Below are 21,604 nucleotides of genomic sequence, written 5' to 3'. Positions count from 1 at the left end.
TACAATTTTTATCTAAGATGGGATTGCAAGGACAAAATGTAAAAAAAAACGGTTTTTAAACCCGAAATTAATTAAGTTGTACAGAAAATTTTAAATCTGACATAGTATTCTGTTACAAAGGTTTACATTAAATGTATATAAAAAATAACAGCTTGTTTGGTGTAAAACTATTGGCAAAATTTTTTTTTGGCTAATTATTCAAATTAGTCCTAATGAGTCATGTTAAAACAACAACAATCAATCTAACAGTTAATTATATGTCAATTTTTTGTCAAAATTTGCATCACAGAATACAAATTCTAAATAATATACAAAAGTTTAATCAAAATGTAAAAGATGAGAGGTTAACGACAAAATCAAAGTTTGCAAAATGTAATTATTTTGGTAAATCTGTCTATTGCATATGCCCTCTAAAACAATCTTTTAATCCAAAATGCCAAAGAGAAACAGTTTGCAACAAAAATCAGTTATTTCGATGATATTGCATACACTCTTTTGCCACAAAAGCTTCACAAAGTGTAAAAAAAGAATGGTTTTAGGGAGTACTTCTGATTCAACAAAAGTTTTTTTTGACATTTTGCATGTTGTCTTTACCCATTAAATCTTACACAAAATTTCAGAAAACTACGATTTGAAACGTATCAAATTTAAATTGAGAGGGATCAGTCATTTCATATGTTGCACAAATTCCTCCCCGGTAAGAATTTATACAAAATATACAAAAACACAGCTTGTAAGGTGTAAAATGTAATTCTTCTTGTATGTATGATCCTTCCTCATAAAATTGACATAAAATGCCAAAAAAAAGTTTCAGTTATAACGTCTAAAACAACAAAAATCAGTTCTATCAGTATGTGTCATGCCATTGTTTTCCACCAAATGTTCACCTTAAAGTTTCACAAGCAACAGCCTGTAAATTAAAAACAACTAAGATCAGGTATTTTGGTCTATTTTCATGCCATCCTGTCCCAAGGAATTTATATAAAATGTGAAAATTGAGTGGTAAAAAAAGAAATTTGCAAAATTCCATTTTTTATATACATCTATATTATAATACCCGTATACGTCTGTGCGTCTGTCTGTCACGAAAAATGTTAGCTTAGCTGGGCATCGCTGCTTTTTATACATCTTTTTAAAGTCACGTCCCTTTTTACCACGATCTTCGCCACTGCAAAAAATCGACATTTTCAACCTAGCCACCCCGATCACTAATCCAGGCCATTAATCTGGACTATTAATTCGGAGTAATAAGCCTGTCAACACTTTTGCGTCGGACTTTACCTTCATTAACCAATTAGAAACCTTATTTGTTTCACGCGTTTGCGCAACCTTGCGTTTCATTTTGGCCGGGGCTTTCACGAGTTCATCAGGATATCGCAATCACGAGGCCATGAGGGCGGATTGGTTTTACATTGCTTTAACACACTATCATTTTCCAATCTTTTCCCATTTTCTTCGAAGCACTTAGCTACACCTTAACGTTTCACCCCTTTATATTTCTCACGTTCTCTAGCTATGTATAAATCTTAAACAAACCAATTTTAAGATTTTAGCTAGGAACGTATATTTCGAGGTAGCATTCTGCTGAAGCTAGCTAGGTAGCTATACATAGTCGTATTTATTCCCATTCTTTTAAAGTTTTTATTCAGTTTGGTATATCAAAATTTATTTTTATGTTGGGGTTGTGGCTAGCTAGCTATGACCTACCTCGGGTTAAAAATATGAGAGTAGCCAAATGCAGTATTTAGCTACCTACAACAAATTTCTTATTCAATAATTTTCATGATGCTAAATATAGTTAGGTAACTACACATTTTATTACTGTATTAAATTTTTTAGCTGAGTAACGATGGGCTGTTTTCTGTGTTTTTATTCAAACCGTTGTGTTAAAGTTTTTTTTTGAAATATAGTATTACGCCTATAATTTATGTGTGATACGGTTTACTTGTAATAAATGTTCAACCTGGTGTTAAAAACGGGCTGTTTTGTGTGTTTTTATTTAAATTGCAGTAGTGATAAGTTATTTTAGGAAAAGGCTATTACGCCTATAGGCAAGTGTGACACAGTTTACCTGTAAAAAGGTATAGTACTTACATAAATGTGCGACATTGTTTAACTGTACTAAGCGCACAGCTTGGGGTAACATTTTTGTAAACAATAAGTTTAGCCAGGCATTTTTACTATGACAGGGTAACAACGCGTTGTAGACTAAGCTAAATGTGCAGGAAAGTTTTTTTTTGAAAATATATTTTAACTGAAATCACATAATGCTCTGTGTGCCTCATTCGATTTACGACATACTGCATACCTGTACTACAGTGCTCCACCTGAAGGTGTGGGACAGTTTATGGTTCTTATTAATTGCTCCACAGGCATTTCAATGCTGGGCTTTACTTGTGCCTTACCCTGGCATGCGACGCTGGGTCCCCTGACTATATTGTATATATATGCCTTAAATTAATCCAAAATGTCGGAAAGAAGAAAATAAAAGCTTAAAAAGAGTATAAAATCTAAATCAACAAAGTAGGTCTTTTGGTTTATTGAATATGGACATACGCACAAAAGTTTACACTAAATAAATGTAAAGAAAATTTGTGTGTGTAGTAATTCTAAATCAACAAAAGTCAGTTCTTTTGCCATGCTGATTATGTCTTTGCCCACAAACTCTTACATAAAAATGTCAAAACCACAATTTGGAACAAATTAAATTTACATTTTAAAAATAAGTTATTTCTGTGCATTATTTTCAAAAATTTTTGCAGGAAAAGAACTTGGCAGCCCAAAAAAAGGATCAGTGAAAAGTTTCAAATTTCAGGGTTAATAACGTTTAATGAATTTTTGTGGGTATTTCAAATTTCAAAAACAAAAATACAAGAGTTTGTCACCCCAGCCTTCCGTGTACATTTTTTACCCTAAATGTAAACAACCATGCAAATCCTTACCCCCAAAAAATAATAATAATAATAATAATAATAAATAAAATAGATAAATAAATAGTCAAAAATACTGCAACAAAATCAAAAATGTGAAAAAGCTACGTAAATTTTCCCGTTAAAACATCTCTGTGAAATAAGAATTGAGAAAAACACGGGTTTTTTCGGTGTTGACATGTAGTACTCCCTCAAAAAATTTTTAACTTTTCCTAAATAATACGTAATGTCATAAACAAAAACATTTGAGTCAGAACATCTAGAACAAAACAAAAAATCACCACACTTAAGCTACCAGACTTACTATGTGTTAAATAAAAATCCTTTTGTCACATTGCATGCAACCGCTGTAAGTTTAGTAACACAAAATGTGAAAAATGCATTATGTATATTTGCATAAAAAAAGGGTCCTTAAACTATCTTAAAAGGTGTTGTGGCTTGTTGTAGCTTCTAAGTTAACTCCAAATGTCAAGTCAAATAAGTTACAGCCATATTTCTAGCCAAGACCACTAAGATAACTACAGTAGCTAGCTAGCTAGCTACATGTGTAATAGCAACATAAAACTCATAGGTTAGCTAGGCACTGGGGAGCCCTTAGTTTAAAGCTAACATTAGCTAGCTACAGCAGGCAATAGCTAACCAGCTAAATATAAACTGGAGACTGAGCTAGGTATAAAGAACATGGCTGCATATGTAAATTAGATAAAAAATTCTACTCCCTAGCTAGCTGTTGTTGGTGGATGGATATATCAATAATATCATCAACACTGGAAAAACATAAACAAACCTTATAGAAACCTTTTCCATACTTAATTTATATAACCACGCCCTTCTTCAAATGTTTTCGTAAAGATTTATTTTGAAGGAAAGAGTAGGCAAATGCTTAGAAAGAAAGCCACCTTTTTTGCAAACACAATTTCCGTTACTTTATGCTAAGAACTTCATTAAACAGTCCGTGTAATATCTGATAACGTTATTTCGTATGTGTATTATTATATATGATTAGTTGTGTTTTAAGTAATTGCTCATTAAAGAAGAAGCAAACAGTACCTATGAAAGTAGATAACATATTAAAATGACTTACAGTGGATTATGTAGTGGCTCCATAGGAAAAAGAGATTTGTTAGATCAAAATATTCTTTTCAGCCTACATCATTTTCTGGAATAAATCTTTTTCATTTAACTTTACATCACTTTCTTTTTTTAGAACAAACAAATTCAAATATGGAGAATTCAAAAGAAGATGCTTGACTTATTTTGTTGAAATCGTTACAGAATTTTGCTTCGCACGTGATAACTTTGAAGTTATTCACCCAGATGTTATTAAAAAGATCATGGGATATGCCTTTCATTCATCTGAGCACCAAACTAAGGAATTTTCTCCAATTCAAGAATATGCCCTTGATCCTACACCTGTTATTCGTTCCTTCCTGTTGCAACAGCTATTAAAAAGGTAGAGGTCTTTGTGACTTTTCTTTGAGATTTTAAATTTGTAATACAAATTTATTTGCCATATTGATATATGGACGGTTTCACTGTGCACATTGCATAATACGTTTTTCTTTTAGGGAAGATCAGGTGGAGAACTATATCGAAGAATGTTTAATTGCTAATTTGAAACTTGCAATCAACAGTAGTGATAAGTGGAATATATGCAAATTGTTTATACATTGCTATGAGGTATAGATTTCTCACGTTTTCCTGTAGTTCTGTTATATATAATATATTTAACAATCTTACATTTTTCCCATAGTCTTTTAATCTCTGTTTATTTATAAAGGATTAAAAACAATTTGCACCATTTTTATGTTATAAACCTGCACTTATTTTAAAGAAACGCAAAGCTGGTTTCCACTGCTACAATATGTGCGCAAAATTAATTGCTATTGCATATACTTTCACAATATGTTGTGAAGATTTAACCACAATATATTGTGATTAAGTCAGTATGATTTGAAGAAACTAGTAGTCCTATTCAAATTCAGAAAAATTGAATATCTCTTTTCGGCACATTTAAGAATTATCAAAATGGAATGTGCGAATATTTCATTTTCCTATTTTGTATATAATTTTACAGTTTTGGAAGCCGGTTTCTACATTTGATTGTACAATATTCCATACAACTTATTATAGTAGCGAAAGGTCCCATTACTTTTTAGACGAATTAACATATTAATATACGAAAAGATATTTTTTAAAGTATCCATTAGAAATATATGGTGTTCTAACACAACACTTATTTGGCAGTAAAAGTTAAGGTGCAACTAAATCAGGCTTTTGAATTGTCTTTATGAAAATGACTGTGTTTTATGATTATTACATTAAAAAAAACATGTTTATAGGACCATCACTCAAGAGGTGCTTTGATTTTGAAGTCAAATGATGAACTGAATACCAAATATATCAGTTTTCTGCATTCAGCTTTAAAGAATGTGTTAAATTACTTTGAAAAAAAACCAACCCATGAAGAAATATCAGTTGAATTGCTAAAAAATGTAGCCTTAGCTCGTTTGGCTGTGATTGGTGCTTCTAGCTTGCTGAGTAAAGCATATCTTCCAAATGAAGAAATGCATAGTTCACAAATAAATAATGACTTGAAACGTTTATTTGCTTTGCTGATGAAATTTATCAAAGATGTGAGGAATTCAGAGGGACATATGTTTCTGTTAAGACAAGTAATAAGGTGTCATGGTAGCCGAGAGCTTCAAATCATCATTGAAAAGTCTCAGTTCGACTGGCTTGGCTTGAAAACAGACGAAGAAAACGAATTAGTATGTCCTTTCATTTCCTTTCTATTAATTAGTGTGTGTTAGTTGATAATAAAAATAATTAAGGGTATGGATTACATCCAAAATGTTATTTTAAAACCACCTATGTATTTTTTCTTTCGTTGACCAATTTTTAGGCAATTGCTGTAACACCGTAAATTTTTCAGTTAGATTGATCTGTCGATTGGTTATACGCACAAGGCTCATCGTTTGTGAAATTATATCGCAAATATGATGCCACGACCCATAAAAAATCGCTTTTTCGGTTTATACATTTTTTACATCCCTTATACAATTTTACTTTAACTGACCAAGTTAGAGAACTAAGTTGTTGTCTTTTTAAGTATTAAAATTAAGATACCTATTATATTGCTTCATTGCATTTACAGCTACTTAGCTACATGGATAGTTAGCTAATAATGGCTGTAAACAGTCATAGTGGATAACATATAGCTAAATACTGTATAGCTAAGGGACAATCTGCCTGGCTGGTGTTTCAGCTAGTTCTTCAATAAATTATGAGACTAATAAAATGTGTACATTATTTATGCTCTAGCTAAATGCAAAGCAAGATGTGCAAATCCCATGCTGTTATCAATTAGGGAAAGTAGTATAAAGCAACCGTGGGTGACACAGTAAAGTCTAATTTGTATATACACACTAATTAATAGTCTAATACAGGCTAATAACGACTAAATTAACCATGAGTTGTCCATGTTGAAACTAGCTTAAAGTATATCACATCTGTTTGGTAGGAACTGATCTGTTGACAATGTGGTGCCTACTTATACAGAAGATGTTTTAATCTTCCGAGTTCACTTCCACTAAAATAAAACACGTCTTTACTCTATTTTAAAAACAAGACTGACGAGAAAAAAAGCTTGATTTATTTCGATATAAAATCTAGCCAATATGTACAAATGGTTGTGATAATGGTTAATCCAAGTTTTGGTTGTTTAAAAATTGAAAGAACTATTTCTACAACAGACAAGTAGCAACAACATATCTTCCTATTTGCCTTAACCTACTAAAACGGAAAATATATATTTGTGCACCCCTACACACAATTATCTCTTAGTTAATTTCTCCATAGTTTAGCAGGAATTTCACTAGAGAATGCTCATCTGGACTTTACCACATAAGGAATTAATAAAAGTTTTTTTTTATTGATAAAAAATGTTTTACACACTTTTATGGTTTTTGAGTGGGATTGTTAAAAACCTTTTAAACTTATTGTTGTTTGTATTTTAGTTTTATTCCATATTGTATCATGCACAAGAAACAAAAAAGTTCGAAATCTCTTAACCTTTGCACAGGCTTTTTAATGAAAAAACTTGAAAAGGAAGAGGAATTTTATTATGACACTGACACCGACTTATTTAAGACTGCTTGGAGTTGCTAAAATTGTTAATATTTTCTTTTACATGTACCATGATATTTAGAAATATGTACAGTAAATTTTAATCAAGGTTGTATCCTTGCTTTAAATTTAGGATGCGTAAAGCATTTCATGCAATTAAAAAGTTGCAAATATTTCTCACCTGTAAAAATTTTACTATACCTTTATTTGACGAAGTTTCGAGATTTGAGCGATTTTAGGGCCGGTGAAATACACACAAACTATAAAAAAATGTTACCCTGCCCTATTCCCCTGTTTTCCATGCGGATTTTTATTCTAAATTTTTAATCCCAAAGAAGTAAAAAAGTTAGTTTCGACAACTTTTTATGAAAGAGCATGATGACCTAATATCTGAATCGCATCTTTGTCTGATAATATAGGTAGCTGGTGTTGAATCAGACAAATTCTTGGTTCATGGAGAGGAGTATCAAGCACACAGGGACCAACTTTCTGAAATGATGTTACAAAAGGCAGACACAAAAACATTTAAGCAATTAAAACGGGTATTTACTTTTCTGTATATTTATTTTGATTGCATATGTTTTTATCAAGTTTTTAGAAAAGTTCGTGATACCTTTTTTTAAAAATATCCTTCTTCCTTTCTTTTAATGTACAGAGAAAGTAGGGTCAGAACAACATTGTATTAACGCATGGACATGTGAATTTTAGGATTTAGCAACTAAACAGAACTATAAAACGTTTATTGAATTAGCTGTGTTACGTGAATGTGGGTTATCTGTTGTTCCCATGGATAATGAAGTATGTATGATTGTTTTCTATTTTATTCATCCAAATTTTATTGCATATAAGGCAGGAGTTTGCTTATATATATATATATATGTTCTAATTTATTTAGGTGGCCAAGGTTATTGAAAATGTTTTCAGTCTTCAGGTTAGGACAATTTTGTGTCGTGTTATATTATTTTTATCCAGATATTTATTTTATTTTTTAGTTATATTTGCTTTATTTTTCTTTATTTCACAAAACATTTAGAATTGTTTTACGAATATGAATGTCTTATCTGGTGGCGTCCATGATGAAGTATGGAAGGAACTACTTTATCATTACATGACATTACTGAAGAAATACAATGAACAAGGACTGATGGCTTTACATTTGACGATGGTCAATAATCCTGCAAACATTCAGGTTAGAACGAGTTTAGTTTATACACTGCAGTTAAAATTTTGCTTGTGGACATATATTTTGGTGTTGATTCCCTTCTAAATGGTTTTTTTATATGTTCCGATTTTCATAGTTCGATATTACCGTTATACTCCTATAGAAATAAAATTAAGGACAAAATGGTAGATTTAAGCTGGACGTCACCTTGTAAAATTCATGTTTTTTATTTATCTGCTTTTAATTAGTTTTCGTAAATGCTCTCGAATTGGGACCCTTCTCAAATAATCGAGCATTTACGGTATTTAGTTAGGATATGTTAACAATTGTTATGGTTTTATAGCTGTAATTCTATTCTATTATGTGTCGTAAAAAATAAGACTTCAGCAATTCATCTTAAAGCGTTTTGTAAATTATTTGTTAATTAATTCTGCCGAATATAGTTGTAATTCCAGTGTTACACGTTTAGCCTTATAGCCTTACGTTAGGACATGTTTGATAAATCATACGGCTATGACATAATGTGCGGAAATATTTTTTGTGGATATTAGCTTTCCAACAGCAGTTGATGCAGCAAAAAATGCTTTTTTTGCCTTCATCTAGCAGATCCATGGTGCTCTTCATTTCCAGTCTTTTTTTCGTAACTTTAAGATAGAAATAGTTGTATTTAAAACACTTTTCATAGAACTACTTTCTTCCTACTATGCCAAGTGATAATTTCGCTGAAATAGCTGGTGCAAGACCAAGAGACGGTACTGGTTGGGTACTACATAGTAAGTCTTTATGTCCATAAGTTTTGTTTATTACTATTTTTGATTCTGTGAAACAATATGAAACTTTATCATCTGTTTAATGATGAACTAAAAACCTGAATAGCTATAAAATAAAGAGATACGAGATTCTACTCTACTGAGTCTTCAAGCAGCGCTGATTATTTAAGTAAAGAATTTTTTACTTTTAGAATGTCCTCAAGGGCATGCTTATGTTATTACTGAGGTATGTAAACATTCTGTACCTATAAATGTGGAATTGACACTTTTTTAACACTTGCAGGCCTTTACTTGTGTGTATATTAAACTGTCAACAATAAACAGGAATTTCTTTAATGTTCCCTGCAAAGATACTCATTCTGAGGACGTCTAGTTAAATTCTTATTTTTACGATTTGAGATATTATACCTTGCTGCCAAATAGAATTCGGTTAAGGAATATTGTATTTTGTATTGCTGTATGAAAGCACGTTAAATTTTAAACAATTTTGTAGTTTAGTTAATATTTCGAATATTTTATCTGCTGTTGTGCAAGGTTTTTAATTTGCAGCACTTCCTTTTAATTTAGTGTGGTAGAGCAGCTACGAGATCAATATGTCCAGAATGTCGATCTGGCATTGGCGGAGTTAATCATCAAATAGATCCTGGAAACACAATCGTGCAAAACAGGTTTGTAGAGTAGTGCTAATTACTTTAGTGGACCTATTGGCGAACATAAATGTAGCGTTACTAAATTAACATTTCGCAAAGCTATGCGATAGCTACCAATTTAGCAAATGACAAATGGATTTAAGTGTAAAAGTGGATCATTCATTACCAGAGAAGTTAACAAGTTCTAGAACTGAGCATTATTTAAACAGCGTAAACAGTGTAAAAATGTAAAGGTTTACTAGATAGTAAAAAGGTATTTGTTAAAAGAATGCACCGAGGTTTCGGTTTTGTTACTAACAAGTATTATTATCCTTTAGGGATTTGACACAACCAGGGCACAGTTTGGGATCACCTCAAGAACGTTTACCATATGCTGCACCAGAACGTCGCCTCTCTTCTCTTTCAGTTGCCTTTCAAAGACTATTGGTACATTTATCAATGTTTTTAGGTACACTAACTGGAAAGGAACAGGTATGTAAAGTTATTGATTATATGACTCACTGCATTTATTTGCATTGTGTTTCACTATAGTTTGTCTTTTAACCCGATTTCTGGCCACCTGATTCCTCAACTTTGGTAAATTTTAGCACTGCTGGATAGGGAATTTAATTTTCTTTCATACGAGCCCTATTTTTAACATCTCAAATTTAAATGATGACGGGTCAATGGTAATGTATGGCATGTACGCCAATTGGCGTACATTGGAGTGGTATCTGTTAATTTTCAAACATTCTGTGCAGTCTGAAAAATGTCAGTGAATTTTAAGGTATCATTTGTTCGTAGCAGAAACAAAGAAATAAAATTGCACATGTACAAAGCATAGAAATGTACATGTTAGTCCCCTTACTCACTCGTGCGTTAGTGCATATACCGTAGAAGAATCAGTGTTTGCGATTTTGCAAGTAGTAATTTCGCACATGATTGACAAGGAATTGTAATGTAATTTGTGAAAATGTGATTTGTAGGCACTATGTGCAATGATCATCCCACGAATTCCTCAGAACCAGGTCGTGCAATTCTTTCAGAATCATCTTGAGCAAGATTTTAGAGTTTTGGCTCAAGTACTCGGAAAGAGCAATGAAGATGTAAACATTGTTGTTCACATGTTTTTAAAGCATGTCACAGAACATAATGGTAAATAGAAGCTACCAAACTTTAATTTTTAATTATAAATTAGAATGAAATAGAAATCTTTTGTTTAGCACGAATTTTGTTTAGCATGAAATGTTACCATGTAGCAGCTTATTTACTGTAGGCAAGCCCTACTCTTGTAAAAAACGACAAAAATGTTCCGCTGAAATGTAATGCGTTGTTTAATATAATTTTATATATACTATTAGCTAATCACTGTCACCTTGGGCAACTAGCAACAAAAGAAGGACGGGATGCGTACGAAATGCAATTTCATCAGCAACTTATTGAACCCTTTATCGCGGTAAATAAGTATTGTCTTTCTCTAATATAAGCATCATTAGGTCTCCTGTAAGTCCTGTAAAAATTGGAAAGTATGGTATAAAAGGCTGTATTTTTAATAACAGATATATTAAAAGACTTCTATTCAGTGCAGTATGTTATAAACTAATTTGCTTCCCAAAGCGCTTAGAATCAGCTGCCTATGTTTTATTTTAATCCTTTAAAATTTATAACAACAAAATTTAAAAAAATTTTAAACAAAGTTGTCCAGTTTAAAAAAATTTTGGTCAATCTGAAAATATATTTCAGATAAGAATTGAAAACCAAAAGTAGTAAGAGATAAAAAACATGAATTTTTATATGATGTTTGACAATCTGATAAATAACCATAGTGCATTATGCGGTTCGCATATGACTAATAATTTTTGGCCTTAGTTAGTAAATTGATTTCGTATTCTAGTTAAGATATAGTAATAAATGGTTGTAGTTGAGGTTTTTTTCTGCTATGAATAGGCATACATTTAGTGTGCAGTGTTCCTCAGGCTCCACAGATTTCCTAACTAACAGACCAAAGTTGTCATTATGAAATTATTTTATAAAAATATTTGTAGAGTCTTGCAAAAAATCTTGAAAACGTCCGAAAAACTTTACTTGGAGATGTCAGGATTGGTGCGAATCCTTTGATGAGGAAGTTATATGAACTGGACGAGGTTGCTATTCCCGATTTCAAAGAAATTGAACTAATGACATGTTCTCAGTTTTGGAGTTATCGCGAGCCAATCACATTGGAGCATTTCAAGCTAGTTGTACAAGAGAGAGTGATAATGTCACAAGGAGAAGCGGTGAAGCTGTTATCATCCTTCTTGCAAATGGTAAAGTTATTATTTTGTAGGGTTTTACAAAGATTACAACTTTTTTTTTATTCAATTTACTTTATAATTACATTGACATGTTTTTATACGTTTATATGTTCGAAAGGTACAAAGGTATCAAATTGCAAGTTTAAGAATATGAATATGTGTTATGCAGATCCAAGATATTTGGCAGCAGGGCGTGTTTGCTACTAAAATATTGTTAGCTTTACAAAATGTATTGATATTTTAGGAATCTTTATTTCGTTTGATTAATGATTTACCTGACATTATCGAATTACAAAAAATCTTGTTTGCTCATTTCAACTACAAACTTGATCGAGAAACTGCAAATGAAATAACAATTAAAGAAACTATAACAGAATTGGAAAAAGGTATATTTTTATTTCACTTGCATTCTTACGATAGATGCACGAGTTTTTGTCATGTTTTACTTTGCATAAATTGTTAAAGGTCGAATGACAGGTGTGAGTCCCATACTACTTAGCATGAGGCTACGTTCTTAATATTCAAACAACGGTTCTAAATATGCTTTTTATCTTCTTTATCTCAACATATTCCTTTCTTTTTAGACGTTCAAAAAAAGGCGCGGCGTCTGTTTAGAAGATATATCACTATTTGGAATGAATTATCTGCTCTTTTGAGAGACTATGGTATTTTTTTAGAGTACCTATTATACCATTCATAACTCGTTTTCCATCAAATTGTTTGAATAGTGTTTTCTGTAGTGTATCACTTTGGAATCCTGTCGCACTTCGTAATCCCATCGCAAATTGTAACTTATTTTGTCGCAATTTGTAATTCCTTTATCACGCACTTTTGTAATCAACCGACCTGTTGTACTTGTAATCCCACCTTGTCTCACTTTGTAATCACCGATAATTTTGGGGTAGAGTATTGCGATTGTTTCTACCACGCTTTTTGTATTAAATAAGGGAAAAACAGATGACAGCTACAGCTACACGTATTTTCCAGTTTATACTACACGTACACAGAAAATTCTAACGTGACATTTCCATTGCTTATTCGGTTTATACATTACTTACCATAGCTGACTTAAGCGATATTTTAAGTAGATAAAGTAAGTAACTAAACGTTTAACATCTTTTGGGTAAATACATCCCAACGTCCTACTGTTTCCGGTTCTATAACTATGTTACATTATTTTTAATACAACGGGTACTGAAGTACCCGTTGTATTAAAAATCGCGATAGTCGCGATATTAAATTTAACATGAAATAAATTTAAAAAGAAGAGTAGATTTTAACACAAGAAGATCGCGATAAATGGATATCAAAGAAACCATACATGCTCCAATATATTTCCGGTTCACAAGAAATCAGCAAAGTAGCGTTTTGTTTGTTCATAGCTGATTTATTTTAAACGGACAACGTTATTGAATCTTTAAGTTATTTACAAGAAATTTTTAGACGGACTTTTAGCTACTTTTTTAAAAAAAAAGATGTAAAATGAACGCATATGATTGGAAAAGTATGGGGAAAAAGCACTGACTAACAACGAATATTAGATCAGTCATACCTGCAGACAAATACGATAATGTTCTACAAGTTGAGTTTTTAAAGTGGATAACACAAAAATTCATGCATATCAATAATATCAACTTAACATGCACAAATTACCCAGTATTTGTACATTTCATTAGCTTAGAAATTTGGAAGAAAAAATATTTAAATAAAAAACTCTAAAAGTGTATTATTTATCGATCAAAATAATCTTATACTTACCATTTTAAAGGGAAGACCAGGTGGAATTATAAAGTGCAACAGGTCGAGGGATAACAGAGTGCGACATGAATGAGTTACAAATTGAGATGAGATTACAAAGTGTGACAAAATTGGATTACAAAGTTCGGTGTGGTTATAAAGTGCAACGGGATTACAAAGCGATACACATATCCTTCACTACAAGCTTTTTCTAGTTTCTACTGTGGTTCTCCCCATATTATTCGTATTTGTAATTCATTGTTGTTTTTTTAATTGAATTTTGGTTGTTTTTTTTTTTGTCTCATCTTTTAGGTTTTAAAAACGCGTGAATAAATGGATTATAAAAAACAGTTAATTCACAACTGTTGCGTTTTATACATTGTCGTATAACGGAATTTGTTGGAGCTATTCATTCTCATTTTTCGAAATTAATATAATGAGCTTAAAATTAATGGGGTGATGCAGTGTCACATGCCGAAAATTTTTTTTTACCAGTAAATCCACCTTTGCATGGTAAAATTTCTGTAAATTTTTATAGTTTTGTATATCTTTATCAGGTCGTGTAAAGATAGACTCAAAATATCATCCGACTTCAATGAATTTTAACACCAAGCTAAGCTACGCATTATGTGCACGAGAAGGACCTGGTAGATGTGCGATAGCCTTAATTGATTTCTTGGCATTCAATCAGAACGAATTCCTTGAATTGTGTGCAAACACTCCTGGTTTTCAGCAAAATATTCGCGAGGTTTCCCTGGTAAAATTAAAGGCAAACGACATTGTATCGTACACACCAGAGGAAGATTTGTTGCCACTTGTTTATGCACACTGTGATTACTCTTTGGAGATTGGAAGAGGAACTAAAGTTGAATACAATCTTGCATCTATTGAGAAACGTTTGATAGACAATATCTTCTTTGGACGTGCTAACATTGTGATACAAATTGAAGAGTTTATGTACAGAGATGATGTCAAATCTTCTGAAAAATTTACTAGCTTTAACCGAGCCGTCCAACAGGTAGGATTTCAAATTTCGCGATTACGTGTTTACCGACTAGCAGTACTATAGACAAGCTGAATGTTTTTCAAATTATGCACATCTGTTTTCCCTTTTCTTAATGCAAGCTAGAATAATATTAGACACTAACAAAGTAGACATATTGTTGACTGTGGAATGTTTTTACTTTGTCTGAAAGAGTGCTTTGGTAAATTATTGTTGGAAAATGGAAATTAAAATTATTTGCATTAGCATCGGAAATAAATGATTTTGCTGTTTAATATACTTCAAAAATTCTCATTTGGAACTTTTATTCTTTAGAAGTCGATTCCGTATGCAGATAGACAGAAAATGATGATTGAATTTACTGAAATAGCTGACATTTCCAATGCTCTGCGAGCAATTGAGATTGCAATTGGTATGTTGACTGCAACATCAGGTGATCCAAATATGTTCTACAAAAATTACCTAACTGATGTGCTGCAAATGGAAGCAGATGTTTTTGTCACTGGTGCAAAAGTAAGTGTTATATTTAAACTAGGAAAATATAAATAGCAAAAGAGAACTAACTAAAGTTTAAAACGCCACGTGCCTTTTCAATTTTCTATTGCTTTTAAATTCGATAGAAAAATATACGCGAATCGCTCGACCGAGTTTTTTTTGCGTAAAACTGATGTAATGTACATTTCTCCCAATCAAGAATAATTTACAGCCTAGCGAAATGTCCAAAAAGCACTTCAAATCATTCTTAGTTAAGCACAGCTATTTGGGACTTTAAATAAACGTAATAACGCTTGGATGTGATTTTGTAATTTAATTATTTGTTTTTACTTAAGTAGTTTTTATGCATAGAAACCAGCCAACCATACATCCTGGGGCCTCATATAAACCAATCATATTTTTTAAGGTTTTTTCTTCACATCCCACATCCTAAGGTTTTTTCTTCACAACCCGCGTCTCAGGGATAAAAAAATATAGTTTGATCTCCTTTTTTATTTTTATCCTCCTATATTCTTTCACACTGGTACATCTACTGTTTTCAGTTGCATTTTTTATTCTCCTAATATTGTTTTGGAACTCCCGCTAGGTACTAGATAATGCCATATCAGTTCTATTTAAAATAGAACGGACAAACATTTAAAACTAGATTTGCCCAAAGAAGAAAAACACCAGTAGATATAACATAATATGTTTAAGAAAGGGGATGATAATAAGTGTAATATTTTTCATAGATGCAGAATACTATCCGTCTAGCTCATCTGGCATCGTCTTGGATAACGTTAACAGTAGAAAGGGCGAAGAGACTGCATGCTAATAGAAAGGTAATTAATTCTTTCTGTACAAGGTTTAGATGCTTTCAAATTGACTATATGTATCAAGAAATGTACAAAAAAATGTTAGTGACTTTTGCCCTCATTGATGCAAATGTTGAGGTTATAACTTCAATTTATTTTTATAAATCCATTATTATAAATAAAAAAAAAAAAGTCGTAGATAATGAAATTATCAATGGCTGTTCTTTTGTTCTTTAGGAGCCATTTATTGTCGAAGAAGCTTTTTGCATAGCTTTAGAAGAGGATGCAATTGAAAGAATACATAATTATCTGCGACATGTTGATACACGAGTTTTGCTGTCACATCTCACAGAATACATTGTATCCGAATTACCATACAGAAATGAAAACGATGCTGAATTCCCGTGAGTATCATTTTTTTGTTTGACTCCTAATATGTACCAGTAAACAATCCTGGGCATAAATAAGTGGAAAGAAGGGTTAAACTTTGAGGATCGTATCAACAAGAAATTAAGAACGCACTTTACAATTTTCACAGAGAACTTAGGCATTTATCGACTTTGAATTTTTGTTTGTTGTTGTTTGTTTTTTATTAGATCCAAAATCTTCAAATTTGGACCTTTCCGGGCTGTGAAGCGTAAAACAGCTAGCATATTTTTTGTTTACTTAACAATGATCATTTCAACAAATATTATGTTCAGGGTTATAGGTAAATTCTTGGTTAAGAAAAAGGTTACTTAGCTAAATGTTTTTTGCATATTCGTTCTAACGTAGATTAATAATTTAACATATTTTTCTTGCATATTAAAATTATTTTAATGAACTAATGAATAAACATTTTTAGTTTCTTGTTAAATCTTGATAACTGTGGGTTTCTGTGTTTGAGCAACTTATTATTTGATAACACTTCAAGTAGATGTGTGAGAGGGAATAAATCACAAGTTTAATTTTAGTTGCAAAACAACCGAGTTGCGAAGAACTGAGGCTGAGGTCTGGTTTAAATATTGGGCAACTTGTCAGGCGTTAATTAGTTAACACGCAACCAAGGCAACAAGCAAATTATAAAGCATTTCTTTGAGAGAATATTGTGTTGTGTAAACTGTAGTTTTGTAAAATTTGAAATATCACAATTAAAACTTCATAGCACTAAGGTTGAAATTAAAAATTTTCCCTTGGCAACCGAAGCTAAATAAATTAAATTGCCTTAAAAAAACGTGTACGTTACACTAAAATCTAGAAACAGACTTTTTAAGTGTTGTTTGTTCCTTTTCACATAGATCTGGCTTGCTTTTGCTGGTAAGATATGAATGTTGGGATAAGTTACTTATTTGCTCCCAATATCTGTAATGTCGAATAAACTCAAGGTAAACATATGAGTTTAAGGGGGCTATGTAATAAACTTTTTCACTGCCATCAGCTCGACTTTCGTGTAAGCCACTAAAGTCGAGCTGATGGCGGTGAAAAGGTTTATTACACGCCATTCTTCAGAATGTGCAGGAATTGAGCTTTTTGAATCGTTTTGTAGCCTCTTTAATACCAAAACATTTTATATTAAACTTATACAAAAACTTACGTTGAAAACATGTGTTTAACTTGCTCATTTCTATCAAAAAGTTTTCATAAAACAAACATCTTTTTAGTATGAAACGCATTGGTGGGAACTAGGCTTTACCTGATAAAGATTTTAGAAGTAAAATAATTTTGACAGTCATGTTCGTGTTTGTCACATTTTTTCTGACATTAAAAGACCTTAGATTAATCTTTCTATCAAACACGATAAAAGCAAAACGAAGACGCAGACATAATCAGCAGTACTATAGCAGCACTAAAATGCTCGCTACAAAGAAGTCGAAAAGTAAAAACCTTCGACGCTTTCTTAAGAAAGAACCAAACTAGCTCACGGTTTTATAAGCAGAAATTTCCATATAGTGGTCGCTGTTTTGCGGTAAATAACATGCCTCAAAATTTATTACGGGCGTGTGAGGCACCGCCTTGTTTTAGCCCTTATATTAGCGTTACTTTTCTTGTTAAAAAATGCAAACCTGTTCTGGATAACTGGAAGCATAGTAATACTATACTAGTATTTAACCCAGTGGAAAAATTCACTTTTAGATACTGAAAACTAAATAAAAAACTAAATAAACCGCAGAATTTAATTTTTTAGGCGAGAATAAATTATAACAATTAACAACAACTGAGGAACAATGAGAAATCAAATATGAGTTTTGCATAAAAAATTATTGCAGCTTGATAGCTTCTTTTCGATGTATTATTATTTTGAAAGAAAAGCAAGAAAAAGAATAGTCTAGAGACTCCCGGGATCATAAGACGATTTCCGCAGTTTATGTTGTGTTCTCTGATTTTTAGTACCCAGTCTACTTTTAGGTGTTTGAAATGTAAACAGCGTGAAAGTTTGAATCATTTTAATAGCTTTTGTTAAACTTTTGAATACCTGGTGTTAATTTCTCCATTTTTGATTGTAATGTATCTAGAGGCACCCCTGTTGTCTTTAAATTTGGGATACCTAAAAAAAAGACAAAATTAGCGTTGCCTGACGACTAAAACTAATAAATTTCATAACATTTTATAAAAGGTTACCCCTCTCCCCTCTCAAAAATAATTGTGCTGATCATGATGAAAAGGTAATCTGAGGCATAATCTCAAAAAGAAGCTAATTTTGCACTTATAATTTAGCAAAACGTGATATTACATCATTTTCAATTTTACAGCTAGATAAATGTACCAATGGTTAGGCAGCTCTATGCCCAAACATGACAAAGCAATGCTTTATGTTACACAGCCACGTTTTACTCATGCTTCTATCCTATGCTCCAGCCTACTCATTTCAAGTAACACGTTTCATTACGGACCGAAATGGCAGACTTCCCAGACTATTCTTTTTCTTGTGACTATGATCTGGAAGAATATATTTTTGATAAATAAAATAGATACGAAACCGATAAAATTTTAAAACCATTTTTAATCAGCACTCGTTATAATTAACTGACCAAGGGAATAATTCACAATAGCTTGACGATGTCTATTTCTTTTGTTTACTATAATAAATAACATTTTATCACATGGCTTGTTTTAAGCCAGAAAGGTTTTTTTATAAATCAGAACAATTTTAAGGGGATACTTCATAAGCGGTTGTAAAGAAAATTGTAGCAAATTTAATTGGCACGCGCAGTCGGCGTATTTTTATAACAGAAGAATATTTTAATTTTTAAGGAGATTAATGTGATAAATACAAGCCTTAAATAAACGTAGATTTATTTTAAACTCAAAACACATAAAATCTTAGGAAACTCATTTCCTTAATGCCTTTAAATACAAAGTCAGTTCCTATATTTAGTTCAGAAAAAGTTATAACTGTCGAGCTAACAAAAATAAACTACGAAAATCAGCCAATCAAATTTTAGAATTCTTCATGTCATACAAGAAATGAAAAATCGTTTCATAAAATCATTTTTACTGATTTTCATATTTTCTATAGATTATCAGAAGCATTGGAGATATATGAAGATCAAAAGGGAGTGAAAGATGACGAAGAGGTTGAGGAAATACCTGCCATGGTCGAATTGAAACACATTTATACGTTTTGGAAATTGGTGGCTGATGCCAACAGATTGTTATAGTATAAGTTATAATTAAATTTATAGAGGAGTTACGTTTTTTGACGAAACACATCGCGTTCTATATTAAATTGTACTTTACTGCAGTTAATTCTTAATCGTGAAAGAAACATTTTGCTCAGAGAGGTATCGATAGCATTACAACTACCGGCCTTCGACAATTTGACATCAAGCAATGCAAGTTGAATCCTCTCTGAAACTTTAAAAAATTTGGAGTTTATTTGCGGTCTGTAAATACTTAAAATGTGTTGTTGTTCGAATGTATATTTTAATTAGAAATAGAAGTTATACGTTTTTGGCTTTGCCCGATTTTCCTAAAACTGTATATAGTAAGCGATTTTACGATTTGAACTATTTTGTTCGAGGAAATTATTCTTATATTCTTATATTTAATTTATATTTCAAAAGAGCAATTTTCTCAAAATCTCCTATTTTACAGCGAACGATTTCTTTGCTATTAATAAGATATTTGCGGCGCTCGTGTTAGCAAAAACCCGATAATCCCTGTAAGCATTTTTTTTTTTTTTTTTAATAAATCACATTTAATGTACACCAAAGATATTTTTTAACTTTTATCACACAGTGCAGGTCTTGTGTAACAGTTTAGTTTTTGAGATTTTAAAACTTAGTAGTTTGACGTTTTAAAGTAATTAAAATGCAAAAATAAAATTAAAAACATGCAAACAGTTTTGCTTACGATTTAGAAAGATGGCCTGTGTTATAGGTATATAATTTATAGTAATTGTGTTTTGTATATGTGTTTTTGTTTTATTGCTAGCTGTTGTTGTAGCTGATTTGTGTTTTTTATGTTTTTTTTTATAAAAATTATCACCTTGTATTTAAATAGTCAAAGTAGAATTTCTGTTGTGTTTTATTTACCATGCCGTCCAAAGTATAGTGTTTGTTTTGTTTGGAAGTGTACTAGATCTTTCTTGAAATAACAACAAGAAGCACCGGTTGCATCAATCCTAAATCCGCCAAGAAATGCACGGTCTTGTGCGTTTTTCTACTTCTAGCACACGGGCAACACGTATTTGGTGCTTTATTGATAAAAAATTGTCGCTTAAAATTCTAGTCGTTCAAAATATCACTTTTTCTGACTTTTTGTTACCAGCAGATGTTTTCATATTTTTTGCAAATGTGTAAATTATTTTATATGGACACTTAGCTACAACACATGACTGACGAACATTAAAAATTAGAACATCTTTACGATGTGTTAAATTGTGCAAATTAATGCCTGAAAAATTAGGAAATTTTGTCAAGATTAAAAAATGAAAATCTCAAGAAATTGTTAGTGATAAAGAAATGGTGATATTTGGCAAGTTTTTTTCGCCCTGTTTTATGAGACCTAACCGAAATTCCACACCGCAGTAAAAAGTACAACTCTGTTTTCGTATGCGTTGAAATTTATTTTGGTGATAAACCTAAAGAGCTAAAAAATTTATTTTCGTGACTTTCCCTAGTTAGACCTTTAAGTTCTGTCAGTTCTAAGAAGTTGACCAAAGTAACTTAAATTGCTTTGAGTTCTCTTCATTTTAATTCCTCTGAGATACACGATGATATAGAGCTGCCTCACAATGTGATGCGTTATTCTGATACGCAAGTTAATCAATTCGAGAAACCTTGTTGCCAGGGATTTTAAATTTACTCAAATCTTGACCTGGAGATGGGACGGTCATTTAGGATACCAATCTTTCGAAAATAGAATGGCTTGAAAACTTTTCGTGACTGCTGAACTATAGTCGCGCTGTATAGATATAGATAAAGGCATAATGGCTGAAACCTATATAAAAATTTAACGCTTTCTTCGAAGTAAGAAGCTAAGTCCCTGGATTAGCGGCAAATGGCTTTCTTCGTTTGGTTTTTGCTGGTCTTTGGACAAACAGAACCTGTAAGACACTAGCATAAACAGCAAAAAGAGGTGTTAAAGCTCTGTTCTTCTCTAACGTGAAAGACTCGGGAACACGCAAGCAGCAATACTTGCAATGCCAAAAACAAACGATGTATTTTTGCACCAGAGAATA

General features: G+C 31.8%; 1 protein-coding gene across 5 annotated transcripts in view; it reads left to right on the top strand.

The window, feature by feature from the left end:
- LOC130613201 (E3 ubiquitin-protein ligase rnf213-alpha-like) overlaps positions 1-20,435 on the top strand; it is a 188,388-nt gene extending 167,953 nt beyond the window's left edge. For all 5 annotated transcript variants that reach the window (XM_057434530.1, XM_057434532.1, XM_057434533.1 and 2 more), the window contains 21 exons: positions 4,138-4,383; positions 4,499-4,610; positions 5,273-5,701; positions 7,478-7,600; positions 7,767-7,856; positions 7,954-7,989; positions 8,092-8,247; positions 8,906-8,993; positions 9,182-9,216; positions 9,558-9,658; positions 9,958-10,111; positions 10,606-10,774; positions 10,981-11,075; positions 11,665-11,925; positions 12,158-12,299; positions 12,498-12,578; positions 14,208-14,668; positions 14,969-15,166; positions 15,880-15,969; positions 16,180-16,346; positions 19,439-20,435. In XM_057434530.1, coding sequence (XP_057290513.1) covers positions 4,138-4,383; positions 4,499-4,610; positions 5,273-5,701; positions 7,478-7,600; positions 7,767-7,856; positions 7,954-7,989; positions 8,092-8,247; positions 8,906-8,993; positions 9,182-9,216; positions 9,558-9,658; positions 9,958-10,111; positions 10,606-10,774; positions 10,981-11,075; positions 11,665-11,925; positions 12,158-12,299; positions 12,498-12,578; positions 14,208-14,668; positions 14,969-15,166; positions 15,880-15,969; positions 16,180-16,346; positions 19,439-19,580 — 3,376 coding nt within the window. In that variant the 3' untranslated portion in view covers positions 19,581-20,435. The remainder of the gene's footprint in view (positions 1-4,137; positions 4,384-4,498; positions 4,611-5,272; positions 5,702-7,477; positions 7,601-7,766; positions 7,857-7,953; positions 7,990-8,091; positions 8,248-8,905; positions 8,994-9,181; positions 9,217-9,557; positions 9,659-9,957; positions 10,112-10,605; positions 10,775-10,980; positions 11,076-11,664; positions 11,926-12,157; positions 12,300-12,497; positions 12,579-14,207; positions 14,669-14,968; positions 15,167-15,879; positions 15,970-16,179; positions 16,347-19,438) is intronic.
- The last annotated feature ends 1,169 nt before the right edge of the window (positions 20,436-21,604 follow it).

Source organism: Hydractinia symbiolongicarpus, chromosome 10 (genome assembly GCF_029227915.1).
Source record: "Hydractinia symbiolongicarpus strain clone_291-10 chromosome 10, HSymV2.1, whole genome shotgun sequence".
Classification (NCBI taxonomy): domain Eukaryota; kingdom Metazoa; phylum Cnidaria; class Hydrozoa; order Anthoathecata; family Hydractiniidae; genus Hydractinia; species Hydractinia symbiolongicarpus.
Note: the sequence above shows the minus strand (reverse complement) of the source record. Positions and strands in the feature narration are given on the sequence as shown.